This window comes from Alligator mississippiensis, chromosome 1 (assembly GCF_030867095.1).
Source record: "Alligator mississippiensis isolate rAllMis1 chromosome 1, rAllMis1, whole genome shotgun sequence".
NCBI lineage: Eukaryota > Metazoa > Chordata > Crocodylia > Alligatoridae > Alligator > Alligator mississippiensis.
The window spans coordinates 292,516,701-292,542,849 of NC_081824.1; the positions used below are offsets into that span (position 1 = coordinate 292,516,701).

The 26,149-nt window shown below is 41.9% G+C and overlaps 1 protein-coding gene across 1 annotated transcript in view; it reads left to right on the forward strand.

Annotated features, from left to right (window-relative positions):
- The window catches only part of ITSN1 (intersectin 1), a 186,540-nt gene extending 162,835 nt beyond the window's left edge, over positions 1-23,705 (forward strand). The window contains exons 29-39 of the mRNA XM_006259443.4: positions 6,750-6,871; positions 8,238-8,344; positions 10,584-10,767; positions 12,171-12,269; positions 13,317-13,484; positions 14,775-14,987; positions 15,559-15,680; positions 17,538-17,620; positions 17,726-17,809; positions 19,694-19,867; positions 21,456-23,705. Coding sequence (XP_006259505.1) covers positions 6,750-6,871; positions 8,238-8,344; positions 10,584-10,767; positions 12,171-12,269; positions 13,317-13,484; positions 14,775-14,987; positions 15,559-15,680; positions 17,538-17,620; positions 17,726-17,809; positions 19,694-19,867; positions 21,456-21,604 — 1,505 coding nt within the window. The 3' untranslated portion in view covers positions 21,605-23,705. The remainder of the gene's footprint in view (positions 1-6,749; positions 6,872-8,237; positions 8,345-10,583; positions 10,768-12,170; positions 12,270-13,316; positions 13,485-14,774; positions 14,988-15,558; positions 15,681-17,537; positions 17,621-17,725; positions 17,810-19,693; positions 19,868-21,455) is intronic.
- The last annotated feature ends 2,444 nt before the right edge of the window (positions 23,706-26,149 follow it).

Here is a 26,149-nt window from a genome sequence, read left to right on the forward strand (position 1 = left end):
GGGTACACAGACATTGTGCTGCTGCTGTAGGAACAGCAACTGGGGTATGTAGACCATGCTGTGGCAGGAGTAGCTGGGGACTATTTTTAGAGTCCCTGGAGCAGGTTAGACTCCCAAAGCTAGTGCTCAGCAATACCACCCCTGCTGTCCCACAGGGTTTGCTCATTATGCCTCTGTTGTTGTGCCTGTGATTTGTGTTGACAAAAAAAAGGGAGCCCAGATAATACTTTACAGGTTTGCTCTTTTAACCTGCAATTCCTGGGGCCCTCCCTCCCTCCTAACACCAAGTTTTGGTTAATTTTAGAGGGGAGCTGTGCTTTATGAATAGATCAATATACTGGCTGGTTATGAGATCATGTACCTGTACAAGCTCTTCAGGGCGCAGACTCTATATTTTATTTGTTGATAAAGTACCTGTCACATTTTCAGCACCATATGTAAATACATACCTGTATCAGTTTATGATGGGAGCAGTATTCTTGAATTAGACTATGGCTATTTGGCAGGGTTCGAAATACAGAGTGGGGCTCGGGGTTGGGAGGGGGGAGGGCTGAGCCACCCGCCTAAGAGTTTAGAACAGGGGTAGGCAAAATGTGACCCGGGGGCTGGATGTGGCCCACCAGGCCATTCTATCCAGCCTGTGGCACCCCTAAAACATTTAGAAAATTAATATTTATCTGCCCTGGACTGCCTGTCATGTGGCCCTTGATGGCTTGCCAAAACTCAGTAAGTGGCCCTCTGCCCAAAATAATTTCCCACCCCAGTCTAGAACCCTCCCATAAGAGATGAGAGCCCCCCATAAGACCTCCCCATAAGAGATGAGAGCCCCCAGCCCACCCCACAGCTTTCTACGCAGCTCAAGCTCAGTGGCTCCTTCTGGCTGCCACGGCCACAGACCCCCCACCGAGAATCAGAGTGTTATTTGAACCCTGCTATTTGGCCTACGTGTTATTTTAAAGAAGCACATTGCCACTGCTTCATACCACCTTCTGAAATTGTTTTTTTAAAAAGCTGAGGGGCAAGACTTGCAACTTATTTAACAAAGCAGGTTGGAGCAGAAAAGAAGAGGTAGATGAAAGCATCAGAACATTTCACACCCTTTTGTTTATGTTGCTTTATATTTCTACTGGCATTCACCAAATCATGCTGTTGTAGTCCTGCCTGATGATTGGGACAAACTGATCAGGACAAAAATGTTCTTCAGGTTTCCCTCTGTTAGATTTGATTGGTATATTAGTGCTGCCTCGCTATCAGAGTTCAGATAACCAGATCTGATACACAGCAGCTAGTTCAAGTTAGCACTTTTCCCATCTCACACTCACCCCACCACCATTTTGTAGTTTTTCTTAGGATTATCTGTGCAAAATAGTCAAATACGTGTTTTAAATGGAGAGCTAGATTTTGTTTCTAAGACTTGTTGACTACAGTTGGATAGTGATTTTACCGGACCATGAAAAATGTTCTTGAAAAAACTGTGTAGGATCATAAAGGTTAGAAGGAAAGAGATTTACTGGATTATCAAAGTCCAGACCTCTTCAGCAATACTATGATATAATCTCCTAAACTGCAGTGCCAAGCATTTGTAATACAGCTGAAGTTAGCTGATAAATCAAGAAGAAAGGATATTGCAAGACAGGATTATCTTATCTAATCAGAGTGCAGGGATGTTTTAAGAGGTAGAGAGACAATCATTTTTCCCTCACTGGTGATTTGGAACAAACCTGTGAGACAATTTTGTGCTGCTTTCTGCTCCTCAAAACCAAATTTTTCCTCATCCACAGTGATCTCACCAGTGTTTGCTTGTCCCTAGCCCATGGGGGCATTACACATAAACTGATTTAAATCTGTAACAGAACAGATGTTCAGTGCACGTAAACCAGTTTGCAAAAAACCTGGTTGAATGTAGTATCAGACTTAACTGATTTTGGTCAAACCAGTTTATGCAATGTCTGTCCCAGACCCCTTGCTGGTTTAAGATAAACCATACTCCTCCAGCATCCCAAATGCTCTCTGGGCTGGGTGGTGCTCTCTGCTCCACAGCAGGGCTGGCCCCTCCCCTCTGCTCCCTGGCTGGAGCTCTGGCAGAGACTGCAGACCCAGCAGGGTCTGCCTGGCTTCCCCTGCCTTGCTGCTCAAGCAGGAATCCCACCCCCACTCTCATCTCCCACAGCATGGACCACGGACCCTAGGCATGTGGTATGCTAGCTAATGCCAAGAGGTGTCTGTGTGTGTCTCCAATTTCACTAGGACAGGCAGACAGAACAGTGACCACTTAGGGCATTTTGGAGCTAATCAACAGGTGAGCTGGTAAATTGTTTAAGAAGAGTTTTAAATAATGGAGAGAGGCTATTGTTTTGTTGATGAGGTGATAAACACTGTTATCAGCTCCCTGCTGGCTTGCTTGCCTGTCAGTTTGCTGCAGGTATTATAAAGAAGCAGGGAGGGAAATTGAAAAGCTCTGTATCATCAATAGATGCATGCACTTCACATCCCCCTTGCCTCAGAGTGCTAGCAGGGGGCTGGGGGCTGGCAACACTCTGGCAACCACCCCTTGAGCATCCAGCAGGGAAAAGACCTCCCTAATCAGAATGTCCTGCCAGGGCCTGGCCATGTCCCCCTCAGCTCAGCACGGTGGAAGGGAGGGCTGCTCTAGCACCCCCTGGCTTCTAGCCTGAGCCACTGGAGGCATGTGCTTCAGTCCAGAGAGAATGACTGTCCAGTTACAAACCGATTCAGCCTAGCCAGGTTAGACTAACCTGCAAAGATTGAATCAAGTCAGGTTCAGCCTTTTTGAATGTCTGTCCCTAGCCATAAGGATTCCGTAGAATTAGCAGGCTGATTGTTTAAAGCACTCTCCAAATGTAACCAACTCATTTTGCATTAGATGCATGCACATGTGTGTATGGGAAATTTAGGCCTGCACCAAAATCTTCCTGAAGGAATTAGAACCTAGCTGCATGTTCCTTTCAACCCTGTTTTTATTCACTGCAAGGCTGTCTTTGCAAAGATAAGAGACAGAACATTTACTTTTTAAATTAAATCTGATTCTTTTTCATCTTCTAGTATCTCCAAATCAAGCAGTCTTGTTCCTATGGAGCTTTAGCAATACAGTAGCCCCCTTTCTGGTTCTAGGCATCCAATTACCATAACCATTCTAGTTAATTATACCTACTTAGTGCATGTGCATATATATACTTTGGTTGATATACATGAACCAATCAAAGTGCAGGGATTTGTATAATTACTATGTGGTTAGTTTCTATTCCATTCTGTGAATATACAACTCTTTCTCTTCTAATTGACTATAACAGGGGTTTTCAACCTCGCTTAGTCTAAGTACCCCCGGCAGCCAGATGCCGAGCAAGGGGGGAGGGTAGCACGTGGGAGGTGGGAATGTCACGTGGGTGGGCAGGGTTGAATGCTGCCACCTCCCAGGAGCAGGGCCAGGGCAGGATGGGGAAGCTTACCTAATTGGGGTGAGGGCAGTGGCACCCCTCTGCAGGACGGGAAGTTCATCAGGCTAGTGTGTGGTGGTGGCGGCTGCTACGTGCCAGCTTCCCTGCCCTGCAGGGAGGCACCACTGCCCTGGCCCTGCCCTGGCCCTGCTCCTGGGAGGTGGTGGTGCTCTGTCTCTGCCTGCCCAACGCGTACCTGCTAGGACCAGTCCAAGTACCCCAGGGGGTACACATACTCCCGGTTGACAGCCCCTGAACTATAGTAATCTTTCTGATTTACTCAATTTTCTAGCTGTTGGCCAGTGCTTAAAATATAGGCTCAGCTTCTCACACTACAGCTGGAGCCCAAAGTTCCAACAAGGAAATGGAGAATAAATTCTTGAAAATCAGAGAAAACAGGACTCTCTAATTGCTAGGAGAAGGAAAATATCTCAGTGGACCCCATCTGTCATTGACCTAAGTAGGAACAGGCTTTCGCTTGTTCCGCTTCCCCTAAGTACATGCCTAATGTTAAGCACGCAAGTTGTTGCACAAATGGCTACTTGTGTCCTGATAGTTAAAAACATGTTTAAGTCCCTTGCTAAATTAGGACCTTAGAAAGAAATCCTTCCCTTCATCCACAGCAGGATTTCTGTTTGTCAATGGAAGCAGCACACACTTATCCAAGGCAGTTTATGGGATCTCTTTTAGTTGGCTGAATTTATTCATAATATTATTACAGCTGCAAACGGAATTTAGACATTTATAAAAGTACTCTATACAGTCCTTGGCTTCGTTGAAAGGCTATTAAGAGTCCTTTGGGTTCACATTTCATTTTGAAAAGGAACCCAATGTTTTGTTTTTATGTCATAAGGAGACAATTCCTAATCTTTCCATACCTAAAGAGAAATCCTTTATCAGACGTGTCTTTTCCACCTATTCTTATCTGAAGTCATTTTTTCACTAGCTGTTAAGTATGCAAAAGAAGATCAATGGTTGAAGTTCAAAGTTGTCTATTTAAGGTCCCTAGGGGCAATCTGTCAAGCTATCCAGTAAAATATTATTGTCTGAAATGTTAAATGCTTCCTATAAAATGTTAAGGGTTTTAAATAACACTTCAAGGTCACCAGCACATTTAAAGAGAAAATTTACCAAGCCTTTGGAGGAAAATACTTAAGTATTTTAACTTTGGAGGAAAATACTTAAGTATTTTAACCTGGCAGTCAGCAAGAAAAGAAAACTTAAAATCTGTTTATTAAACTTCTGTTTTATTGTATGTAGTAATCAAGGGACTTTTTTCAAAGCATCTATTCTTGAGTACAATTGAAAATAATAGTTTGGTATGAAGTTTGTATTATGTTATTGGTCATTTTCCACTCTTACTTTAAAATGTGTTGCTAAAACAAGAAGGTATCTCACTTAAAAAACTAGACAGTATCTGAAAGTAATATTTTTTCTGTGATTAGGCCCCCAAAAGGACCACTTTAAAGATATTACACTTACAAAGGAGGTTCCTCAGTGTATTCACATCTAATTATGTTGTTTAGATCTTCCAGCCATTTAAAAATTGTTTCTGCAAAAACACATTTTTGCTGGACTATTAATCAGTCAACAGGGAGCACAAATTGGTTAAAACTGTAGTTCATGGATCATTTAAATGTGATCCATGTAAACTTGGTTGGTGACATAGCCTAGGATCTTCCTTGTTTCTAGCTACTAAAATACCGAAAAAAATTGGTGTTAATTTTACAAGTGATAAATACCAATTAATCAAGTAAGTAATCACCATAGTTGTTAAAGGGTTGATATGGATAGGAAGACCAAAATTTCACTGGATTAAATCATTTGAGAGCACTTGATCTAAAAAATAAAAATGCTGTCCTTAAAGGCAGGGCTTAGTACATTGATAGCAATAGTGTCAGTGAAAAAATGAAGAAATTAAAACAATGGCACTCCATGCAATATAGACCTGTTTAAAAATCCCAACAGGACATTTTCCTATCAGAGGATGTTTCTATAGGAATATGTTGATTTTGCCAAAATTTAATTTGGGAAAGAAAAAGGCATTTTGATAATGTCAGATATCATGTTGATAGTTTTTAAATGAAATGTTTTGCATTTTCTTTTCAAAACTTTTCATTTTGAGAAGCTTTTCAAGATAAATGAGAACAAAACAATAACCACTTATTCCCTGGGCCTGATCAGTGTTTTAGGTGTGTGGTCAGAGAAGTCAATTGAAGAACCTCTGCTGATTTCAGTGAACTTTGGATCAGGTCTCTAGAGTGTTGGATAGACAGGTTAAAAAAAACGAGGAGAAAGAAATAAAGAAAAAATGTTACTGGGCAGAATGTCTACCATAAAAAGAATGATAAAGACTAAAGCAGAATATATTCTCAGTTGTACAACCCTTTGAGGGTTGAAGCTGCAGTGTGACTTGAGTGACTACTTCTTCATTCCTGCTCTTATTATTCTGTTTGTTGTATGCCTTGCCACAACTTTTTAAGATCAACGGCAGCACTTTTTGTCCTTGTGCCTGAAACTTATGGCACGGGCACACAAACATAAAGATGCTTTGCAGTGAGCATGGGGCTAATCCAGGGGTGGGCAAAATGCAGCCTGGGGGCCGGATATAGCCTGCCAGGCCATTCTGTCCGGCCCATGGGGCTCCTAAAAAATTTAGAAAATTAATATTTATCTGGCCCTGGCTGCCTGTCATGTGGCCCTCGATGGCTTGTCAAAACTCAGTAAGCGGCCCTCTGCTCAAAATAATTGCCTGCCCCTGAGCTAATCCCATGTAGGATGCTTCGTTTTAAACTTCCTTTGTGCTGACTTTTACCCTGCAGTAAGTGGAAGCTAGCCCATGGCAGCTTAGTCCTCAGTAAAGGAGTAAAGGAGGAGTAAAATGCTCTGGTTAGCTTGGTAAGAACATGCATATGGGCAGTTTCCATGGAACAATTCTGTGATAACCAGTTTGTACGATGATACCCACCAAAACTAATAATTCAGTCTTCAGCCTATGGACTTTTATTTTAAGCAGGTCTTCATTAATTTGTTTTTCTTCATTAGTTGGAATTTGGAAAAGGGAACTAATAAACACACTATAGCAGGACTGTGATTTTTATGGAGGCATTTTGATTGTTCAAGTACAGAAAAGATAGAACACTAGAGTTTTATACTAATATATGTAAATGATTGCTGATTTAAATGAGCAGGCAGTGATTATCATTTAAACCTTATTTGAACTACCACAGTTTCAGTTTGATTCAGTTTCTAAATATCCCCCAGTGAATTCTCTGTCCCTTTTGTGTATTCCAGGGTGTGCAGATTTACATCTCCTGGACATGTTGACACCTACGGAAAGAAAAAGGCAAGGGTATATCCATGAACTTATTGTAACAGAAGAGAACTATGTGAATGATCTGCAGTTAGTCACAGAGGTAAGAACAATAGCTGAAGTTTTCAAAAGTGAGTACCTAATACTAAGATCTTAAATCCATGTCCAGATACCTACAGACTAAGCTGGCTTTCAGAATTATTAAACACCAACCACCTCATATAGGCCCCATTGGAGCTGCTGGGCACTCAGCTGTTTTGATGGTCTAGATGTTTGTTCAGAGGTTCTAAACATGTTTTCATAAGCCAATCTTTAGTTGCTTGTTTTTTGAAACAATCTCGAGCAGTAGTTTCATCAAATACTGTTCTTTGAAATCCCTCTCATGTTTGACATGGTAGGAAAGAACTGAATGGGATTTTTAGTATCTATGAATATGTTGAGCTTCCTGTTTTCAGTATTTGGGCATTAAAATGAACATCTTCTGTTTTAATACAAGCTTTTTGCTCCTGGTTCTGAGTTTTAACTTCTAACTTATAAACCAGTGATTCACAATCAGCGTGCCATGGCACCTGGGGTGCCATGAAAACCTTGTAAAGGTACTGTGGGATGCTGTGCAAGATTGGTCTTGTTAGGTGTACAAACACCTACACGATTCATAAGATAAACCCAGAAATTTCCATTAAGAATCTGTAGTGTCAACAACATTCTAACCTTGCCAAAAGACCTGTTGTGGTCTTTCTGAGTTCTTTGTAGCAGAAGAATTACTCTGTTATTTTTCTGTATTCAAAAAACAATTGAAAGCTACGAGCTGGCATTTTCCGAGGGGTGCCTTGAGTCTAAAAAGGTTGAGAACTGATGTTATGAACCTATTAGAACTCATTGTACTCATTGTTCAGCAGTGACACTCAGTGGTCACCTTTTCAGTGCCAAAATCCAATTTTTAAACATTGTTATGTGCCTCTTTCATGCAGGGAAAATAGAAGCCCTGTGGACACTGAAAATAAATGATCTGAACTGAAGGAAAGGCCTTCTCTCACAAGGTGGACAAGATATACAAGCAAGATATGTGATCAGATAAATCAGAATTCAAGCCCATGAGTCAGAAATCCAAATAGACTTCTTCAAAGTAGAGAAGGGACCAAAGTAGATTACTATATATGTTTACTGAGGTATTTGGCAAGAGACGACTAGTGCTAAATAACATTCATAAGGGTTAAAATAGAGATTAGCTAGTCTGCAATTAACATCACTGAGTCAAGTTTAGATTATACCTTGTAATGTGATACAGTCTTCACAGGCATCTTATCAGGAAAGCTTGCAGAACCTTTGAAATCTGTTCCAGGCAGTATCACTTGCTTCTCTGGTGTAAAGTTGGCAGCTCTCTAAGTTGAAACTGTGAACAGCAGTCAGTTGCTTTCAACATACTTAACATTACACTTTCTAAACTGATTCATTTTTTTCATCTACAGATTTTCCAGAAACCACTGATAGAATCTGAGCTGCTCACAGAAAAGGAAGTGGCTATGATTTTTGTTAATTGGAAGGAGCTTATTATGTGCAATATCAAGCTACTAAAGTAAGTTGCTTTTCTGTATTGAGCAGAGGCAAAATGATAGGCCTCTCCCTCCTAATTTTTCCATATGATCTTTTGGAAATAATGTTTACCACCTATGAAAAGAATAGCAAGAAAAGCATCCTATCTTTTCAGGTTGAAAAAAGCAAAATGTATTAAATGTTTGCTTGATTATTTAGGAGATTGTAATGCCGGCTCTACCCTTGGTGTCCTGGCACCCCCTACCTGTGAGATGGGATTCTTTTGTATAGCTGCATCTTTTGAGGTGCTATATGTGGCCTTGGGACTCCTGTATGTCCCATTCCTGACAGCATAAAACAGATAATTACTGCAGCCCATGCATAATTCCATTTTTATTGCCCACAGCTGTCAGATGGACTTGGTACTGATCTCAGACAAACTGCACCTGAGAATGTGGCTCCTCATCTCCATAGGTCTTACCATGGGAGTCTGCTAGACAGCAAAGGGAGGAATCCTTGAGGGATACCATAAGGGGCCTGTATAGAACATCCCACTTGGTAAACCCCCCCCCCCCCAGCCCTGTCAGCTAGCCTTACTAGCCCTATCAGCTGTGACTATACTGGTCTGCCATAGGATCACTGCCTTCTGTATGCAAAAAACCCTGCATTCTCAACAGCACCAAGGGCCAGATGCTCTTAACCAAAGATTGTATAATCCCTTGTGGTCCTTCAGTGTGATGGTGCTCCATAGCACATTTCACAGATGAGGGTTTCCAGGAGTGGACCTTTTTTTACAAAACATCACAACAACAGATACTAAGTGTTCCATTGCAGAGGAAGCACTAGCCCAGGCTTCTTTAAATGAAAAAAGGTTTCTATCTAGGCAGTGAAGCAGCAGTTTTCTCCACCAACAGCTCCAATTTCATCAATATAAGACTGTTTACTTTGAGTAAAGCAATTAGTATTGTCCTTCAGTTCAGTCAGACCACGTCTAACAATTGCCTCTGCTAATCATCCTCCCATCCAAGGTCACATCATCTTGCATTGCAGGTGACAAAATTTCCTGAAAGACTCATCCAAACTTTACCCCTGGTCTGGGACTTCCTGCCCTCCTGGGACCTTGATTTCGTATTGATTGGATGGATAGCTTACCTGCTTTGAATCTGTGGATATCTGCTATCTTTATTCCTTGGCGGTTGGAGACAGCTTTTCTGGTATCCATTACATTAGTTAGAACAGTGTTGCTCAATCTACAGCCTGCAGCCTGGATGCACCCTTTAAAGCCCATATGAACCACTTGTCATAGGCATGTCATACAGTCATAGATTCATAGATGTTAGGGGCTGGAAGGGACCTTGCAGATCATCGGGTCCAGCCCCCCCACTCCAGGCAGGAAGATAACTGGCGTCAAGTGACCCCAGCAAGGTGACTGTCCACTCTCCTCTTGAAAACCTCCAGCGTAAGTGACTGCAACACCTCTGGAGGGAGTTTATTCCACAGTCTGGTCACTCTGACTGTAAAGGAGTTTTTCCTGGTATTAAGCCTGGTATTAAGCCATGTCAGCATGGCTCCTGCTAGAGCTCCACATGCACAGTGAATTCTCTAAGCTCACTGGCATATCAGTGCAGGCTCTGGCTGGAACCATCACTTTTGCATGGCTCCAGAGTCCAGAGTGTGAATGCTTCCACTGTTTGTCTCCTTTTTTCTCCTGCCACAGAATTCTCTAGGAAAGACTCCTGCTGAAGAAGCTGCATACTTCCTTGCTTATGATACACATGTAATTACCAGCAGCTAATTTTTGGAAAAAAGGGGTGTGTTGTATGTGAGACAGTGTGGTTTTTGTCATTTCTAAAACGAATGATCTGGGGCTTAGCTGTGCCATATTTCTAAAGTAGAGCTGAGGTGCTGCTTGCTAGGACTAGGTCTGCGTCTAACCTGGCAGGTGCTGCTGACTGCTCATCTGGTTCAGGTCAAGAAGAGAAGAGAGCCAGGCATTTGGGCTCAGCCAGCAATACCTGCAGCATCCTACAGCTAGAGGGTTAGCAGAGCAGCCACAATGTTTGCTGACTTTATTTTTCCTGGGAAAATACCATACTTACCACTATTTTCATGATAAGATCTTTTGTTCTTCATTGTGCCCTTCAAAAACAAGGTGCGTGTTTTATTCAGGGTCATGTTGTATAAAATAAATATGATAATGCAATAGCTCAGGAGCCAGTGATCACCCTTTAATAACTGAGTTAGACACAAAATATGCTCAACATCTTTTACTGCATGTTTAGGGCACTGCGTGTTCGTAAGAAGATGTCTGGAGAGAAGATGCCAGTGAAAATGATTGGTGATATACTGACGGCACAGCTACCACACATGCAACCTTACATTCGATTCTGTAGTTGCCAGCTTAATGGAGCTGCACTCATCCAGCAGAAAACAGATGAAGTCCCAGAGTTCAAGGAATTTGTTAAAGTAAGACACAAAGGAACCACATTGAATTTTGTACCTAGAAAGCTTGTCTAACTTTTACTGGTTACAAAATGGTGCCATGCTACGGACCTTTAGACTTGATTCAATGGTTCTCAACCTTTTTAGATTCAAGGTACCCCGCTCTGTAACTTTTCTGAATTTAGTGGCACCCTGGTTGAGAACCACAGTTGCACTGCCTAAGCCTACCTCAGTGGTTCTCAGCCACGAGTCAGGCCACCAACACCATGGCTAAGTGAAAGTGCTTCATGCCTCGTGTCATACAGAGCCTGACCAGGAAGCAGCTATGGCAGGAGCAGTTGCTTCTGCCACTGCCCTTCCCAGTCTGTCCTTGCACCTTCCTCTTGAAAACAGAGGCACACAGAACAACTCCACCTGGGAGTGGTGTGGCAACCCAGAGATTTATCTGTGTTTCTTTGTGTTTCTCTAGGTTGCCACACCACTACTACCACTGCCAAGTGGAACTGTTCCACGTGTCTGTTTTTAGGAGCCTGAAGGGCCAAATTGGGACGTGGCTGTGGAAGGAACCTACCTAATAAACCTAATGCAGGCAGGAGCACCCACTCTTGTTGCAGTCACTTTCCAGTCGGGCTCCACACAAGGCACGCAGGGCAGTTTCATCTAGTTGCAGCAACAATGCTGGCACCATGACATCCTTGAAAGGGTCTTGTGGCACCCTGGTTGAAAACCACTGACTGGAATGCACATTAAGGAGATCAGTTAATTCAAAGAATCAAAAAAATAAAGATTATTTTTGTTGTTTTACTTGTGGTAGTTTTCCAGCAACACACTGAGGCTGTAGACAAATGCATAGTAAGAAATGGTCCCTGCCCTGAATGGGCAAGGCAGCTAGAGGGGAGGAGAAACACAGGCATAGTGAGGTAAGTTGGGTTGCCCATGGTTATGTATCAGCTGAGCAGTAGAACTGTGATTAAAATCTAGGCCTATGACTCTCAGCTTATTGCTTATTCATAGTTCTCTGAAACTGTGAAAATGCCTATTCATAGAGAGAGGATATTGTAATGGTTTCTTTTCAACCCTGCGTTTAAATAATCTGATCATTTCCCTCCCATGACATCTTTCAAACTTTAATCATTTTAATATTCACACAGTTAGAGTTTCAGAAGGGGCCTGCAAGGCCCGATCTTTGGGAAATGTCATGTTACTCTTACCTCTAATATGCTTTACTGTGTTTTGTAAATATGTAAGAAATTATTTTGCTCTGATTTTATGTATCAGACATCTTGTCCTGGCCAAGAACAGGTTTAGCTGAAGCACGCTATTAATTATTTTGTCACTACCTTTTTATATGTTACCTTCTTAAAGGAATTTTTTTACAAGGTTTTAAACAAGCTGACTAACACAATTTTACCTCTCTAATATTTCAGAGGTTAGCAATGGATCCGCGCTGTAAAGGAATGCCACTGTCAAGTTTTCTACTAAAGCCTATGCAACGGGTAACAAGATACCCACTAATAATTAAAAATGTACGTTCCTTTGCAAATATGCTGAAATCTGTTTTCAGTGCTTCTTGGCTTTTAACTTACTTATAGCTTATGTATGTACGCCTTGTCTCGCCATTGTCAAGATGCTGGAGACATCTGCTATGATGCAGAATACAAGGCAGAAATTTTACCTCCGCTATACTGGTGTAAATCACGAATAATTCAGTTGACTGCAGTGGAGTTATTCTGGATTTACATTACAAATGAGAATAAGTTGTATGCTAAGGAACAGGAAGCAGTAAAAGTTGGGGACAAAGTGTAAACATAGGAGATGGAAGAAAATTAATGATTTTTCCTACACTCTCCTATTAGAATTTGCTGTTTTATATGCCCTTGCCTCTCCCTTGGCTTGTGAATCTATATTCATTTTACATTCAGTACAAATTCTATTTCTATACAACTTACACTCATTTTCTAACTTACAGCTGATGTCTAACTCTTATCACCATTTACATTACTAGTAAATTTGGCCCATAGCTTCTCTAGGAGAAAGACTGGTTAAAAATATCTAATTTTGCTCTTGGCTGTCAAAGATTCCTTTATCAGTCCTGGCATACCTCTGTATTGAACCAGAGCTTACCTCTTAAGACAGAAGAGTGAAGATAAAAGAGGAATCTTTGGCCTGGAAGCCATCAAAAAATCATTGCCCAGTGTTTTGTCTGTTGTGCATGTAAACTGCTAAGAACATAAGCAGTGCCAGACTGGGTCAGATCAGTGATCCATCTAGCCTAGTATCCTGTCTGCTACAGTGACAATAGTACATGTTTTAAAGAGAGAGCATATGAACAGGGCATATCTAGAGTGATCCAGCCCCTGTCATACCCTACCTGACATCTGCTCAAGTGTTTCACCACTTAGACCCTGAGTTCATCTCCTGCGTTGACATCTGAACAGAAAATTGTCATGACATTTGAAATTTTGGAACATTCTGCCCAGTTAAGAAATAAAATAAAATACAGAGCTGATAAGATAGGTAGATTTCTAGCCATCAGGACCAGAAAAGAATTAAATTGTTTTACTTATTTGTAGATCATTGAAAATACTCCTGAAAATCACCCTGACCACAGTCACCTGAAGCATGCTTTGGAGAAAGCTGAGGAATTGTGCTCCCAAGTAAACGAAGGAGTGCGTGAGAAGGAAAATTCAGACAGGCTGGAATGGATCCAGGCTCACGTTCAATGTGAAGGTCTATCTGAGGTAAACATTGTCCTGTGTATTCACAGACATAACGAGAGCATGCCTGCTTCCCAATTGGGAAGAAACAGAAGTTGGATCACGCTGCTGCATCCAAAGAGAAAAAGAATATTACCAAGTCGCATAACTTTTCATGATTTTTTACCTCCTTGCATTGGGCATCTCTTTCACTCATATACATTATCCTTTTAGCTGCTGCTTTTGTCCTTTTCTATTTGGCAAATAGTGCTTTCTTTCCTTGTATTTGGAATGTTTCCAAATGTAATCCTTCAATTTTTTTTGGAACCACAACTTCAATTTCTACTGTTCTTAACTGTGCTGTAGTACTACTGCTGCTATCTGTATACTGCCTTTAAGGAGCTCAGTGACAGAACAGTCAAAATGCCTTGCTGTCACACCAGAGATGTGAGTTCGATCTTTGCCCTAGATTTGTGCCAAAGGCTGCCACATTCTGCCAGCCCCAGCCCTTTGTTCCACATTCCCACCCAGCTGCAGCTTCCTAGTAGCAGCAGCAGCCCCACCTGGAAGCTGTGTATGCTGGCCAGGGCCTGAGCCCTCCCATGAAGGAAGGTGGGAGTGAATCACGTGGGCTGGGCCAGGGTACAATTAATTGGTGGGCACCCATGGGTTGGATGAAATTGCCTGGTGGGCCGAATCTGGATTGCTGGCTGTATTTTGCCTGCCCCTGGCCTAAAAGGTACACAGGACCAACAGGAAGATCTAAGAGCAAACTGGTAATACTTTGCACATTTGCACAAATGCCCTCCAGCCCTACCTCAGCCACAGACCAGCAGATACCCTGTTAACCCTGTACAAAAGAAAGAAACTGTGGTTATCTAGAAACTCCTGAGTACGGACTAATAGTGAAATGCAGACATTAAGAGCAAAATGACATGTTAACTTGTATGACCACTCTGCAGATGGATCAGCCTGTTGACATGCCATTTCTTCATTGAAAGTACCAATCCACAACAAGCCATCCACTCCATCCTCTTCCACACACAAATATATGAGTACATTGCTGGGAATATCTAACATAGGTGCAAGTGTTTTTGTCTTTCCTCCCATCATCAAGGACTTGCCCAGTCTGAAAGAGCCCTGAACCCAGTTAGTTGTTTTTCTCTTACCTTTCTATGCAGCTTGTCCTGTGCGAGGTTAAGATGTGACCCATCGTCCCTGTGACATGAATCAAGGCAAATATCAGTACTCAACTTTATATTTGACTTTCTTCAAAGGAGCCTTAATGGATTTACTTAATACATTACAGCTTTGTTATTGTTCTTCTTTTCTTAGCAACTTGTATTTAATTCAGTTACCAACTGCTTGGGACCACGCAAATTTTTGCACAGCGGGAAACTCTACAAAGCCAAGAGCAACAAGGAGCTGTATGGTTTTCTGTTCAATGATTTCCTCCTGCTGACTCAGATCATAAAGCCCCTTGGCTCTTCTGGTACCGACAAGGTCTTCAGCCCCAAGTCTAATCTGCAATATAAAATGTACAAAACTGTAAGTATCACTCTCATACAGTAACAAAGTTGTTGGTCTTATAAGAGGCAGTTTCCCATTTGGTTGTGTGACCATTAGTATTCTCTGTTGCTGCATCAGAAAGAAAGACACTCCAGAGTGCACTCAGAACCCCTGCTCCATGGGGATGATGATGAACAAACAGGTTGCAGTCTTCATTTGCAGAAGGGCGAAGCATTCCCTTCATCTGATTCTGGACAGCTGTAATGACATCCTGGAGAGTGGTCATGTAGTCCAACTACAAAAAGAGAGGGATGATGCAGAGGGCAATACACTCTGCTCCTTTTGGGAAGAAAAAACCTTGGAATGGTCTCTGTAAAGATGGCTTTTGAGATGAGAAGAAGCATTCACAGATCTGAAGGGAGTTGCATCTCTAAGGAAAAGGAAGGGTGGTGGAGACGCAAGGCTTCTGAAGAAGGGGAATTTAAAAAGAGAAGGGGAAAAAGGGTATTTGAGGCTCAAAGCAAACTTTCTATACCTTGCAGTATGTTAAGTGTTTTGGCTTACTCTAATATCATACTGTATTACCCTAGCTTTGCCTAATATTTTACAGCCCATTTTTCTGAATGAGGTACTAGTCAAATTACCTACAGACCCTTCTGGAGATGAGCCCATCTTCCATATCTCCCACATTGATAGAGTCTACACACTTCGTGCAGAAAGCATAAATGAAAGGTAAGTCACGGCAGCCCCCTTGGCATTCAGTGTAAAGAGTCTGAGGTTCATGCTAAATCGCAGACATACTCAAGAGTCTCCCTGAAGGGAAGAGAACATAAAGAAACCCTAGCATATGGAATTGAGGATTTCTATGCTGTTAAAAATATCTGTGGCAGAAGTTCATACCATGCTAGAATCACATTCCCTTTGGTACTTTCTCCATTTGTAAAATACAGAGGAAATAAACATAGTGGCTCAGATCCTCAGCTGTGAAAATCAGCATGCCTTGATTAACCTTAAGAGTGCAGCTGCTCATGAGAATGGAGAATCTGTCCCTGTATTGAACATGCAGATCCATTACAGCAGTTGTGTGTGCAGTTCTGCAGGGGTTAGTGCAGCAATTTAGAGCTTCAGCACCCTGAATACATTTTCCAGCATGTTTGCTTGCTGCCCCAGCCAAAATAATTGTCATTTGTATAGATAGCACATGGCAGCATTTCTAGATTGAAAATTTAGAAATACTAAGATGTGACAGGCTCCTTGTTTGTGTCAGTGGCAAAGGAAGTAAGAGCTGAGTAACTGATGGCTGAGCTGAACATTTGATCCTACCATTCCCCCCCCCACTCCCCTGCCACCTCTTCCTCTGTCTCCCCCCACAGTGCAGCCTTTACTCCCCTGCCTGTCCCTTTCCCTCCCCCACTTACCATTGCTTCGCATTGGCAAGCTCCATTAATGCTGAAGCATAGGAGGGAAGGTGAAGAGGGAGCAGAAGCTGGAGGGGAGGGGAGGAGGAGCAGAGGTGGAAATGGAAAGGAGGCCTGAGGCTGCGAGGGGGCAGGTACAAACAGGGGATAAGCTGCTTGACCTCTCATGGTGTGGGATATAAATTAAAGATGACCCTCCAATAATTAGATCCTATACATGGGAAACGATAACAAATTTGTAAATTTTCCAGGTATAGAATTTAATGGGGGGGGGGGGGGGTCATCTTAGATTGGAATAAATATGTTATTTCATTTTTGAAAAGCTGTATATTTACAACTGTGTTGAAATCCCAGTGGGTGCTTGTGTGGCTACTGCTATATTACTGCGATACTGTGAGCATGGTGTTCTCAATTTGCTGTTATGTTATGGATGTTTATTTGGTGTTTGTCAGACTCGCACTTTCTTGTTCAGTTTTATGCAAACTAGAAGTAGCTACCCAGGGCCAAACCCAGAGTGTGGTGTACAGAGGTGAAACTCACCAATAGAATTGAACCTATTTACAGCAGGACTTAAAACCAAGTCATAGGCTGTATTCTAGGTTCCCAAAATTTTTCCTTGCCCTTGTATCTCAGGCTTCCTGATGTATCGTGTGTGTCCTTCTGGACATTGCTAACACCTGGTTTGATGTGTTTGCCCCTCTCCCATTCTTTTCTCTCTGCATTTTTCCCAGCTGCCTACTGTGTATGAAAGGTTTCCCCACCCTGGTTTCCAAACTCAGCATCATCTCATTCACATCTCTTCTAAAACCTCAGTGAAGCTCTGCTGAAGTCAGGAGAGCAGTGGTGGTTTACATCAGCTGAACCTAAGAAGTTTATTACAATAATGCAAGGAGAATGGAAAAGAAAAGTTTCTTTTCCCCACCTTTTGATTTCTTAGCACATCCTTTCTTGTCCATGATTCTACCTTGTAAGACCTTTTAGGATCCACCAGCTATAAACGTTAACACCTCTGCAGAGTGATCAATAGTGGAGGACTTGAGAGCCGATCCCAGGCCCAGAACTTTAGTGGAAAGCAGGTAGCATTCTTAATTTTGAATGCTGAGTTGCTCTGAAGAGAAATAAAATAGTAACAGTAATGTTGTGCACAACTTTTCATGCTTTCGTTTTGAAGGACTGCCTGGGTTCAGAAAATTAAAGCTGCTTCAGAACTCTACATAGAGACTGAGAAGAAGAAGAGGGAAAAGGCCTACTTGGGTACAGTATGGAATACAGTGCTTACCATCTGTCATGGCAATGTCACAAGACAAGGACATACTCATTCATTTTCCACTTTCTCCCTCCTCTACTCCCCCACTACAGTTCGTTCCCAAAGGGCAACAGGCATTGGAAGGTTGATGGTGAACATCGTAGAAGGTATTGAACTGAAACCCTGCAGGTCACATGGTGAGGCTCTTAATTTTTTTTGCTCTGTCATGTGCATTCTAAAGAAGGAAGCTCTCCATAGACCTTGTCACCTGCATATTTTAAAGGACATGAAAGCGGTTTTAATTAACTTTATATTCACACCAGTTGTTTCTTGCAGTTGTGGGAAACTTGCACAAGTGTCATGTTTTTAAGTTTTTGTTACAAATGTCCTTTAATTTGAGTGAGGCCACTGGCACACATTACACTTAAGACATGATTAACCAGTTGGTATATGGCTACACATTAATGCAATTAATAGTGTGATAAAACAAGGAATAAGCCACAAAGTTATTACACAAAACATGTGTAATAACTTTGTGTCTGGTTCCTATCACACCATTCATTGAATTCATGGCTAGATTGGGGCTGCCGGCTGCAGTGTGTACTCCCTTGGCTGGCAGCCCTATCAGCCAGTAGGACTTCCAGCCGCAGGAGCTTTTTAGCTTGCCGTGCATGGGGAACCCAGGATCATGATCCCAAGCTCTCCTTGCACCAGCAACAAGGCACGGTGGGATCTAATGCTGGATTCCACAATCACACCTCGTGCCTGTCTCTAGTGGGTTATGGAATAGAGAAGATCCCACACAACTTACTGATTCGTTTGATGCGCCTGGCTGGGGGAGTATTTAGTTGATTGCACGATTTCACAATGATTGCACACTTAATTCATACAACACAATTTTATTTTAAAGTTCTTTGCTACGTATATAACACTGCTTAGCTTTAAGAAATACCACAAGCATTAAGAGCACAATAACTACATATATCAGAAACAATGATCCAAATGCACTTCCTTAAAACAATTACAACTAAAAGTTAAATTTGAATCAATACTATTATTTTCATAATATACTTACAATCCTAGAATTCCGAGAAGCCAAACACCTAAATATGGTTTCATTCCTCAGTAGTACAATTTAATGGGTTGGCCTCAGTAGTACGGTTCAATGGGCTCGCCTCAGCAGTATGGTTCAATGGGCTGGCCTCAATACTGATAGGACTAAGTGCCCTTCCTTCAGTCCCTTTCGGGTGCTCCGCGGCTTCAGCGTGAACTAAGAGATTCGTGTTCACGGAGAGGGTGGTTCAGGTGATCAGTGTGATCCGGCCTACACTTGCGATTCTTCCTTCGTTGTTCTGCAAGTGAGGTTACCTCCAAATTGGGACAGTAGGTCACAGTTTTTATTGAGTGAGTTGCCGTCTTGGGCCCCTCCTACCCAAACCTGTCACTACTCCCAAATTTGGGCTCGGATCTTACTCAACAGATTCTTTTGCTTGGTAATCAGTTTCTTTTGTTGATCATTTAATTACTTTGGGGAATTTCCTTTCTTTCCAATCTTTTCAAAGGCTCCTAGGGTTTGATTTCTCGGAATGTGGGATGTTTGCTTAAGGGTCGTTTTTAGGTTAACTTTGTTAAAGGCCTCTAGAGATAAAATTCAAGAGTTAAGACTTTGAGCAAAGTCAGGACCTTCTGCACGTAGACCAAAACAATGGCCTAGATAAGAAGATGAATCTTGTCTTCTTCCTAAACTGGCTAATGGGCAACTATTACAAACATTCAAATGTTACATTCAATATGTCAATGCCATGCACGTGTGGCATGGCAGGTGGTGTGATTGTGGGGATCCATCATCAGATCCCATCAAGCCTTCTCTTGAACGTCTGGTAGGGCCTGACAAGCTTAATCCCACATATGGGAGCCGAGGGTGCTCAGTACTTCACAGGATCTTCCCTGTTTTTTCAACATGGGGCAGTACTGCAGCCTTTCCCCAGTTTCATGATAGAGGAGGCTAGAGGATATTTAGAAGGATATCCATGAAACAACAACATTCATTCACATCCCTGCACCTGTCTTCCTCCTTCCAGGAAAGAGTAACCCCTACTGTGAAGTGACCATGGGCTCTCAGTGTCACATCACCAAGACTATACAGGACACTCTCAATCCTAAATGGAATTCAAACTGCCAGTTCTTTATCAAAGACCTAGAGCAGGATGTGCTGTGCATAACAGTGTTTGAGAGGGATCAGTTCTCCCCAGATGGTAAGTAGGAAGCTGGTATGCTTCTGGTAATGTGTACACTTCTTCCCGCCTTTCCGTGCCTTAGGAGTTTCATGGCTGCCGAGGTGAAACATTTCACCAACAAAGCAGCACCCAAGGTGTAGATCTGCCACACTTCCTGTCTGGAGAACCTGTTCAGTGGAAATGGGTGGAGAATAAAGCTGCCTGTGTTTTTGATTCTTTTTCGTGTAGAAGCTGATGCAACCTGAAATATGACCTGCAATTTTGTAGTGTCTTTAATCAAAATCCCAGGTTCCCCTCTGAAGTAGACGTCACTTGTAGATGGAAACAGTAAAACAGAAGAGAGAAGAAGGGTCTTGCTCAAATCAGCATGATGAGTTAGTAGCAATATTGTGGCTGGAAACCCAAGAGTCTTGATGCCCGGTTCCTTTATTTAACACCTCTGTGCAGAAAGTGAAAGTTGCTCATAGCAGTGAGGTGCTACTGTTTTAGCCAGGGGAGGTGTACGGGGGAAAAATCTCCTCTCCTAGCCTGAGATACAAACCTGCCTATCAGAGATACCTGTGCTTGCAGAGATTAAGTAGGAAAGTGAGAGGGAGTTGTGGGACTAGTGAATCTCTTAGGGGATGGGTTTTTTTTTTCATTAAAATAAAATTCCCATAACCACAGCTATTGAGAAAGGAAATAAAGTTCTACTTAAAGCTTTAGTCACTAGAAAATTCAGTGAGCATATTGGTAGCACAGAATAGTGTGTGCGTGTGTGCACGCGTGCGCACGCGCAAGTGTATGAAAGAGAGAGAAAGAGGAGGGTGGTATCCTTTCTTAGGGAGAGCTGAGAGCACACCAGTCATTCGGTAGAGTTGAGCACATTGGCCTACCTCAGGATTGGTTTCCTTCGTGGCTTTATTGTGCTCAGAAGGGTGTTGTTCTTGGTCTGAGTCATGTTGCAGACTTTGAACTGCTCTGACCTTTTATTTCTAACATGCTACAAAACAAAGAAGCCATTTAAATACGCAGCAAAGAGATATGTGATGATGATGGATTATTCCAGTCAAGTGCTGTTTTATTTACAATGCTGTGGCCTAATGCGCTCTGGATGATATCCACCTCCAGGCTGAGAGGCAGGCTAGAGGTGCACAGAAGTGACTTAGACAACTGATATTTAGAATCAGGAGACATTAAGACTCCATTTGTATTTGCTATAAAATTACTGTATGCAGCAGACTTATTGAGCTGGGTTCTTTTTCACTACTTAGGTATCTAAGTATAATCTAAGTATAATCCTGCTCAAGTCCCAGAAAACCCATTAAGGCAGAAGAGGGGTGGTCTCCTTCTCCTCACTGCTTTTTGGAACTTAGTCTTAAGGCTTCAATTGGTAGAAATAGCTGCATTAATGGGTTTTCCAGGACTCAGAGCAGGGTGGAATTGAAGCATGCTTGCACCTAAGTGCCACTTAGATCCTAATAGGTAGATTAGGAACTGGCCCATTACCTCCCTGTATTCTGCATGCCTGAAAGCCTAATGCTTTCTTCATAGTAACATGTTGTCACAAAATAAACTGGAAAATAAAATGTGTTTCACTTCAGCTTATGCTTTTTTTGCATTTCAGACTTTCTGGGCAGAACAGAAATCCGTGTGGCAGATATTAAGAAGGATCAGGGCTCAAAAGGACCAGTCACAAAGTGTCTCCTTCTTCATGAAGTCCCAACAGGAGAGATAGTAGTCCGACTAGATCTGCAGTTGTTTGATGAGCCTTAGAGGGAAATCAGTATTTCATTTTAATCTGAGTTCACTGCAATAGGTGTCTGCAGAAGCTCTCAAAATCCTTATCCCTTTTATATGAAACTACTGCTTGCCCTTCACGTGCAAGAGGGTTATCAAAGCAAACAGGAGCATCTATGTGCCTTGATAATCCTTGCTGAAAACTGCACCCCTATTTTGTGAGGAAACTTTTCTCACCCTATACGTGGAACTTTACCATAATTTTCAGGGCTCCTGAAAATAACATAGTGGTAACTTGTGCTCCAGTTTGAAAGGTTAACAAACCGTATAGATAGCTGCACTTGCACCAGTTACACTATTATTTAACTTTCATGAAGCAGTCAGTGTCTCTACCTTTGAAGGTTTTCTGTAAACTTTCCCCCTAAGAATGCTGTGCCTATTACCCCACAAAAGTGGTGTGTAAACATAACGTGAATGAACACTTACCAGGTAAGATGATCGCCAATAATTTACCTGTAGATCTTCACGGTACTATTGCAAAGATATTCTTTTTTTTTAAATGCATAATAAGCAGATCTGATGCTGTTAGTGCACCACGTGCAGACTCAGCCTCTCAAAATAGGGTTCAAGTGGAACTGAAAATTGTGCACAGGCTTTGCACTGTCCCTCTGCACAGAGCTGAATTTCACCTTAAGAGTGCACTGACTTTCAATACCTGTTGAAGTTTCATTTTTTCTGTAGGGTTGTAAATGCTTGAATAATGAGCACAAGTGATAGAGAGCCCTGCTGAATGTTGAACTGTATCACTCAAATACTACTTTGTGTGTAAACTGATGGATAATCTGGTCACCAGCTGTAATTAAAAAAAATCACTGCGCTAGCTCAGGAAGCTAATTTATACCCTATGGAGTCTAGTTAGAAAAGCAATTAGTGGTGACTGGTTATTAAATTGTACTGTGCCTAAACATATTTGACATCATGGTGTTGAAATCAGGGCAGTAGCATATTGTAGCTCACAAAGACATTCATTGCAAACCAGGTTTATTATAAATTTGTTGACTGTAATATTTGATGTGACCAGAAACAAAACCTTTGTTTGTGATTGTGCAGAGTGAGTAACCCCAAAGCAAAAGGGTCTTGTTATCTTAGTGAGGGGAGGGGAGTACAGGAGTTTTCCCATGTAACTCCCCACACCCATGCAAGCTGAGATTTGGCAAAACGTCCCTATTCAGCAACCTTGAGCACAGGCTTAAGTTCTACTTTCTTTAAGCACATGCTTTAGTGTTTGCTGATTTGGGACTTAAGAGGACAGTAGACCCCCTGAGAGTAACATTCCTCTTTGTTCTGCTTGGAGTCCTTTTGTTCGTTATCTAATGATCATGCATAAACTGGTATTTTTGTAATGGCTTCATTTCAGAATGGGAGGTGTTAACCATTTCACTAGCATGTTGATGTTTTTGTGGAGCTTGCTGTTAGGTTTTGATGTTCTTTGCATGTTGTTTTGGTACTAGTTTCCACCTTTCCTGTATAGATGGTATTCTCTAGCACTGCAAGTCTTTACAATTTCCTTTAGGAAATTAGGATATCTTCATAATGGATATCTAGTATGGTGATAAGTGTAAAACGTGAGGGGAAGTGTCTGTGTATTATAATTTCCCACAAGACCACTGTAATGTTTCAAGCAATTGAAAACATAATCCTGTATGTTGGAGGGACAACAAAGTTTACATTTCATACTTTTAAGAATCGCTTTATTATTTATTTATTGAAGATAGTGTAGAATTTTGTATCAGAAATGACATACTTATGTATTTTTTGAACAAAGCAGAGATACACACTTTAGTTAGAAACTTTCAACTGACCACATTTTAGAGGAAGTTTAACTTCAAGGCATGCATTTGTTTACCACTAACTGGCTGAAAACACAGTTAAAAGAACTTTTAAGTTTCTATTTTTCAATGTTGTTAAGAAAATTGTTTCAATTAAAAATTGTAAATAGTACTAAACCCATGCTTTCCTATTTCCATATCAATACATTTTATTAAATATAATGTATATGAAAATACACGTTGTCGTGGTAGGAAGAGTGATAAAATCTATTAATGGAGTAACATTAAATGTCATTGTTCTAACCTTTTATTGCTGTCCTAACTTTTCTCAATAGCTGTAAATAAGCTTAATGTTGTATCTCACTGTTTAAGAAGTAGTTTCAGGATCCCTTTTGAAGACATCATTTCACTAGCATAAATTATTCAAAATAAATAGGCACGTAAGAAAAGTAACTTGGGTTTAAGAGAAGAATCTCTGCTGGGATTTTGAAAGGAGCCTAAGAAGGTGCCCAAATCCCTGTGAAATTCGGTTGAGATTAGGGGCCACTTAACTCTTGTAGGATCTTGCAAAAACAGCAGCTCTAATCCTTAACGTGTCTGATTGCATCTTAAATTCATCTTCTTACTTGCATCTTCAAGTGATAACATCACTTGAAAGCTCAAACTGTAGTTTAATCTTGATGCACATGAATTTAGGTTATCTACTTCATATTGATGTGACTAGGAACCAAACAAGGGAGGTGATGGGAGAAGTTTGGGAGTGTGCTTCATTATTACCCATCTCTCTACAATCACAGGAAACTAATTATATGGAGATCATGAATTAAATCTTATGCATCAAGGAGATTATGTGATCATTAGTGCCAGACTACTGTGCACAGAGTTGTCCTTTTTTCTCCTGTTCACCAGGAAGATTCAGTAATATATTGGCACTGCCAGTTTCTGGAACAGAATTTTTTTTTATTTAGAGTTAACCAAAAGTCCTAAAAGTATATACCTACTGATCAGTTGTCATAAATTTTCCCTTGTTCAGGAATTATACAACCTTGTATAATATTCATAATGATTCGGTGGTCACACAGGATGTCAGAGTTGTCTGCTCTTTTGTTCATCATAGTGACACGCCTCACAGTCATCAAGGACTTTATTCTCCAAAGCATAGGCCACTATTACTTAAGGTCTTTGTTAGCCACAGTGCTGTTAAAGCTTATGTAATCTATCCCTAGAGATCAGTGTGGACTGATGTTTTAACTGTTAGGAGGACAAGAGACATTCAGAGGAGACAGTATCATACATTGCATGGAAATGAATTAAAAACATTATCTGAGCATATTTACAAGGTAGACCAACATTACCATAATGATAGAATATTGACCTGCATTCTTAGATGGGTGACCCATTGCAAGTCACACTGTGCTACACTGGGTGATGCTACTTCATATTAGAATTTATATTTCAATAGCTCTCAAAGGGTCATAGCCCCTTTATGCTAGGTCTTTTATACAGGCAGCAGTAACACAGCCCCTTCCCAAAGAGTCCCCGCTCCTAAGGGGCCTCTATTTAGGCACTGTAACACCTAGATTCAGGTACCAAATCAAAGGGGTTATTGAAAATCTTGAATCTGTGGGCAGTCAAGGAAACCATCCTTCACCCCATTCTTCTTTACTGAGGGATTGGAGTGCATTTCAGTCCCTCACCCTCTGTACCTCCCTACCCCTCCCCTACCATCCTTTGGGGACAGGGAGGCCCTTTCCATTTTCTTGCCCAGTCCAGAGCAGGTGGGAACTCTCACTGCAGACCCGTTTACTCTTGGTTACTATTTACATCCTCCTCCTGCTCAACAGCCAGAAAATTTATTGTTTACCTGGGCTTTTTTGTACACAACAGCAGTCATGGGAATTAACTAGTTAATTAACTAATTAAACAGTTAAAGAAATGGCTAACTTTTAACTTTAACTAGTTACATTTTTCTGCTGTCAACTTTTAACTTTAACTGGTTAAAAAAAAGGTTAACGTTAACTTTTTTAAGTACAAGTTAAAAGTTAAAAAAAAAATTGAAATGCAGCTTTCCCAGAGTTCTTTCTGATACAGCCACTTTCCAGGACGTACATGGAACAGTATTTCGTTATTGAAACTCTAGGACTTCTTGTTTGTGAGACAGAGAGTAGTGTGCCTTCCTATGCGATACGGTCTCTTAAGAACTACAAGTCCCCGAGTTCCTTAGTTCATGCTGGCATTTTCTGTGCATTTGCAGAAGTCAACAGGGCAGCCAGTTGGCTGCAGGGGAGGGAACAAGCACAAGCAAGCAGAGACATTGATCCCAGTAAGAGTGGGAGCAAGTAGAGAGGGTGAAGCAGATGATGACTTTTTTAATTTTAATGAATATCCGAATCAGAGCCCAAGCAGTTGAGCCATGAACAGCACGTGCCCCCAGCGGCTGCGGGGTGGGGGGGCGTAGCTGCACCGGTGGTGGCAGAAGCACAGTGGCGGCAGCCCGGTGGCGGTGAGCGGGGAGCTCCTGCAGATGCCACCAGCACTGTCGGCAGCAAGGGAGAGGCAAAGGAGAGGGGGTGGCAAGTGCCGACCAGGGCTCGGCAACCACTCGCAGGTGCCGTCGGCAGCAGCCAGGGGCGATAGTGGACTACCTGCAGATGGCACCGGCAGTGCCAGCGGCAGGGTGGCGAGCAGCGACTGCCCGCAGGTGCCACCAGCAGTGCTGGCAGTGTCTTTTTCAGGGGGTGCACTGCCATGC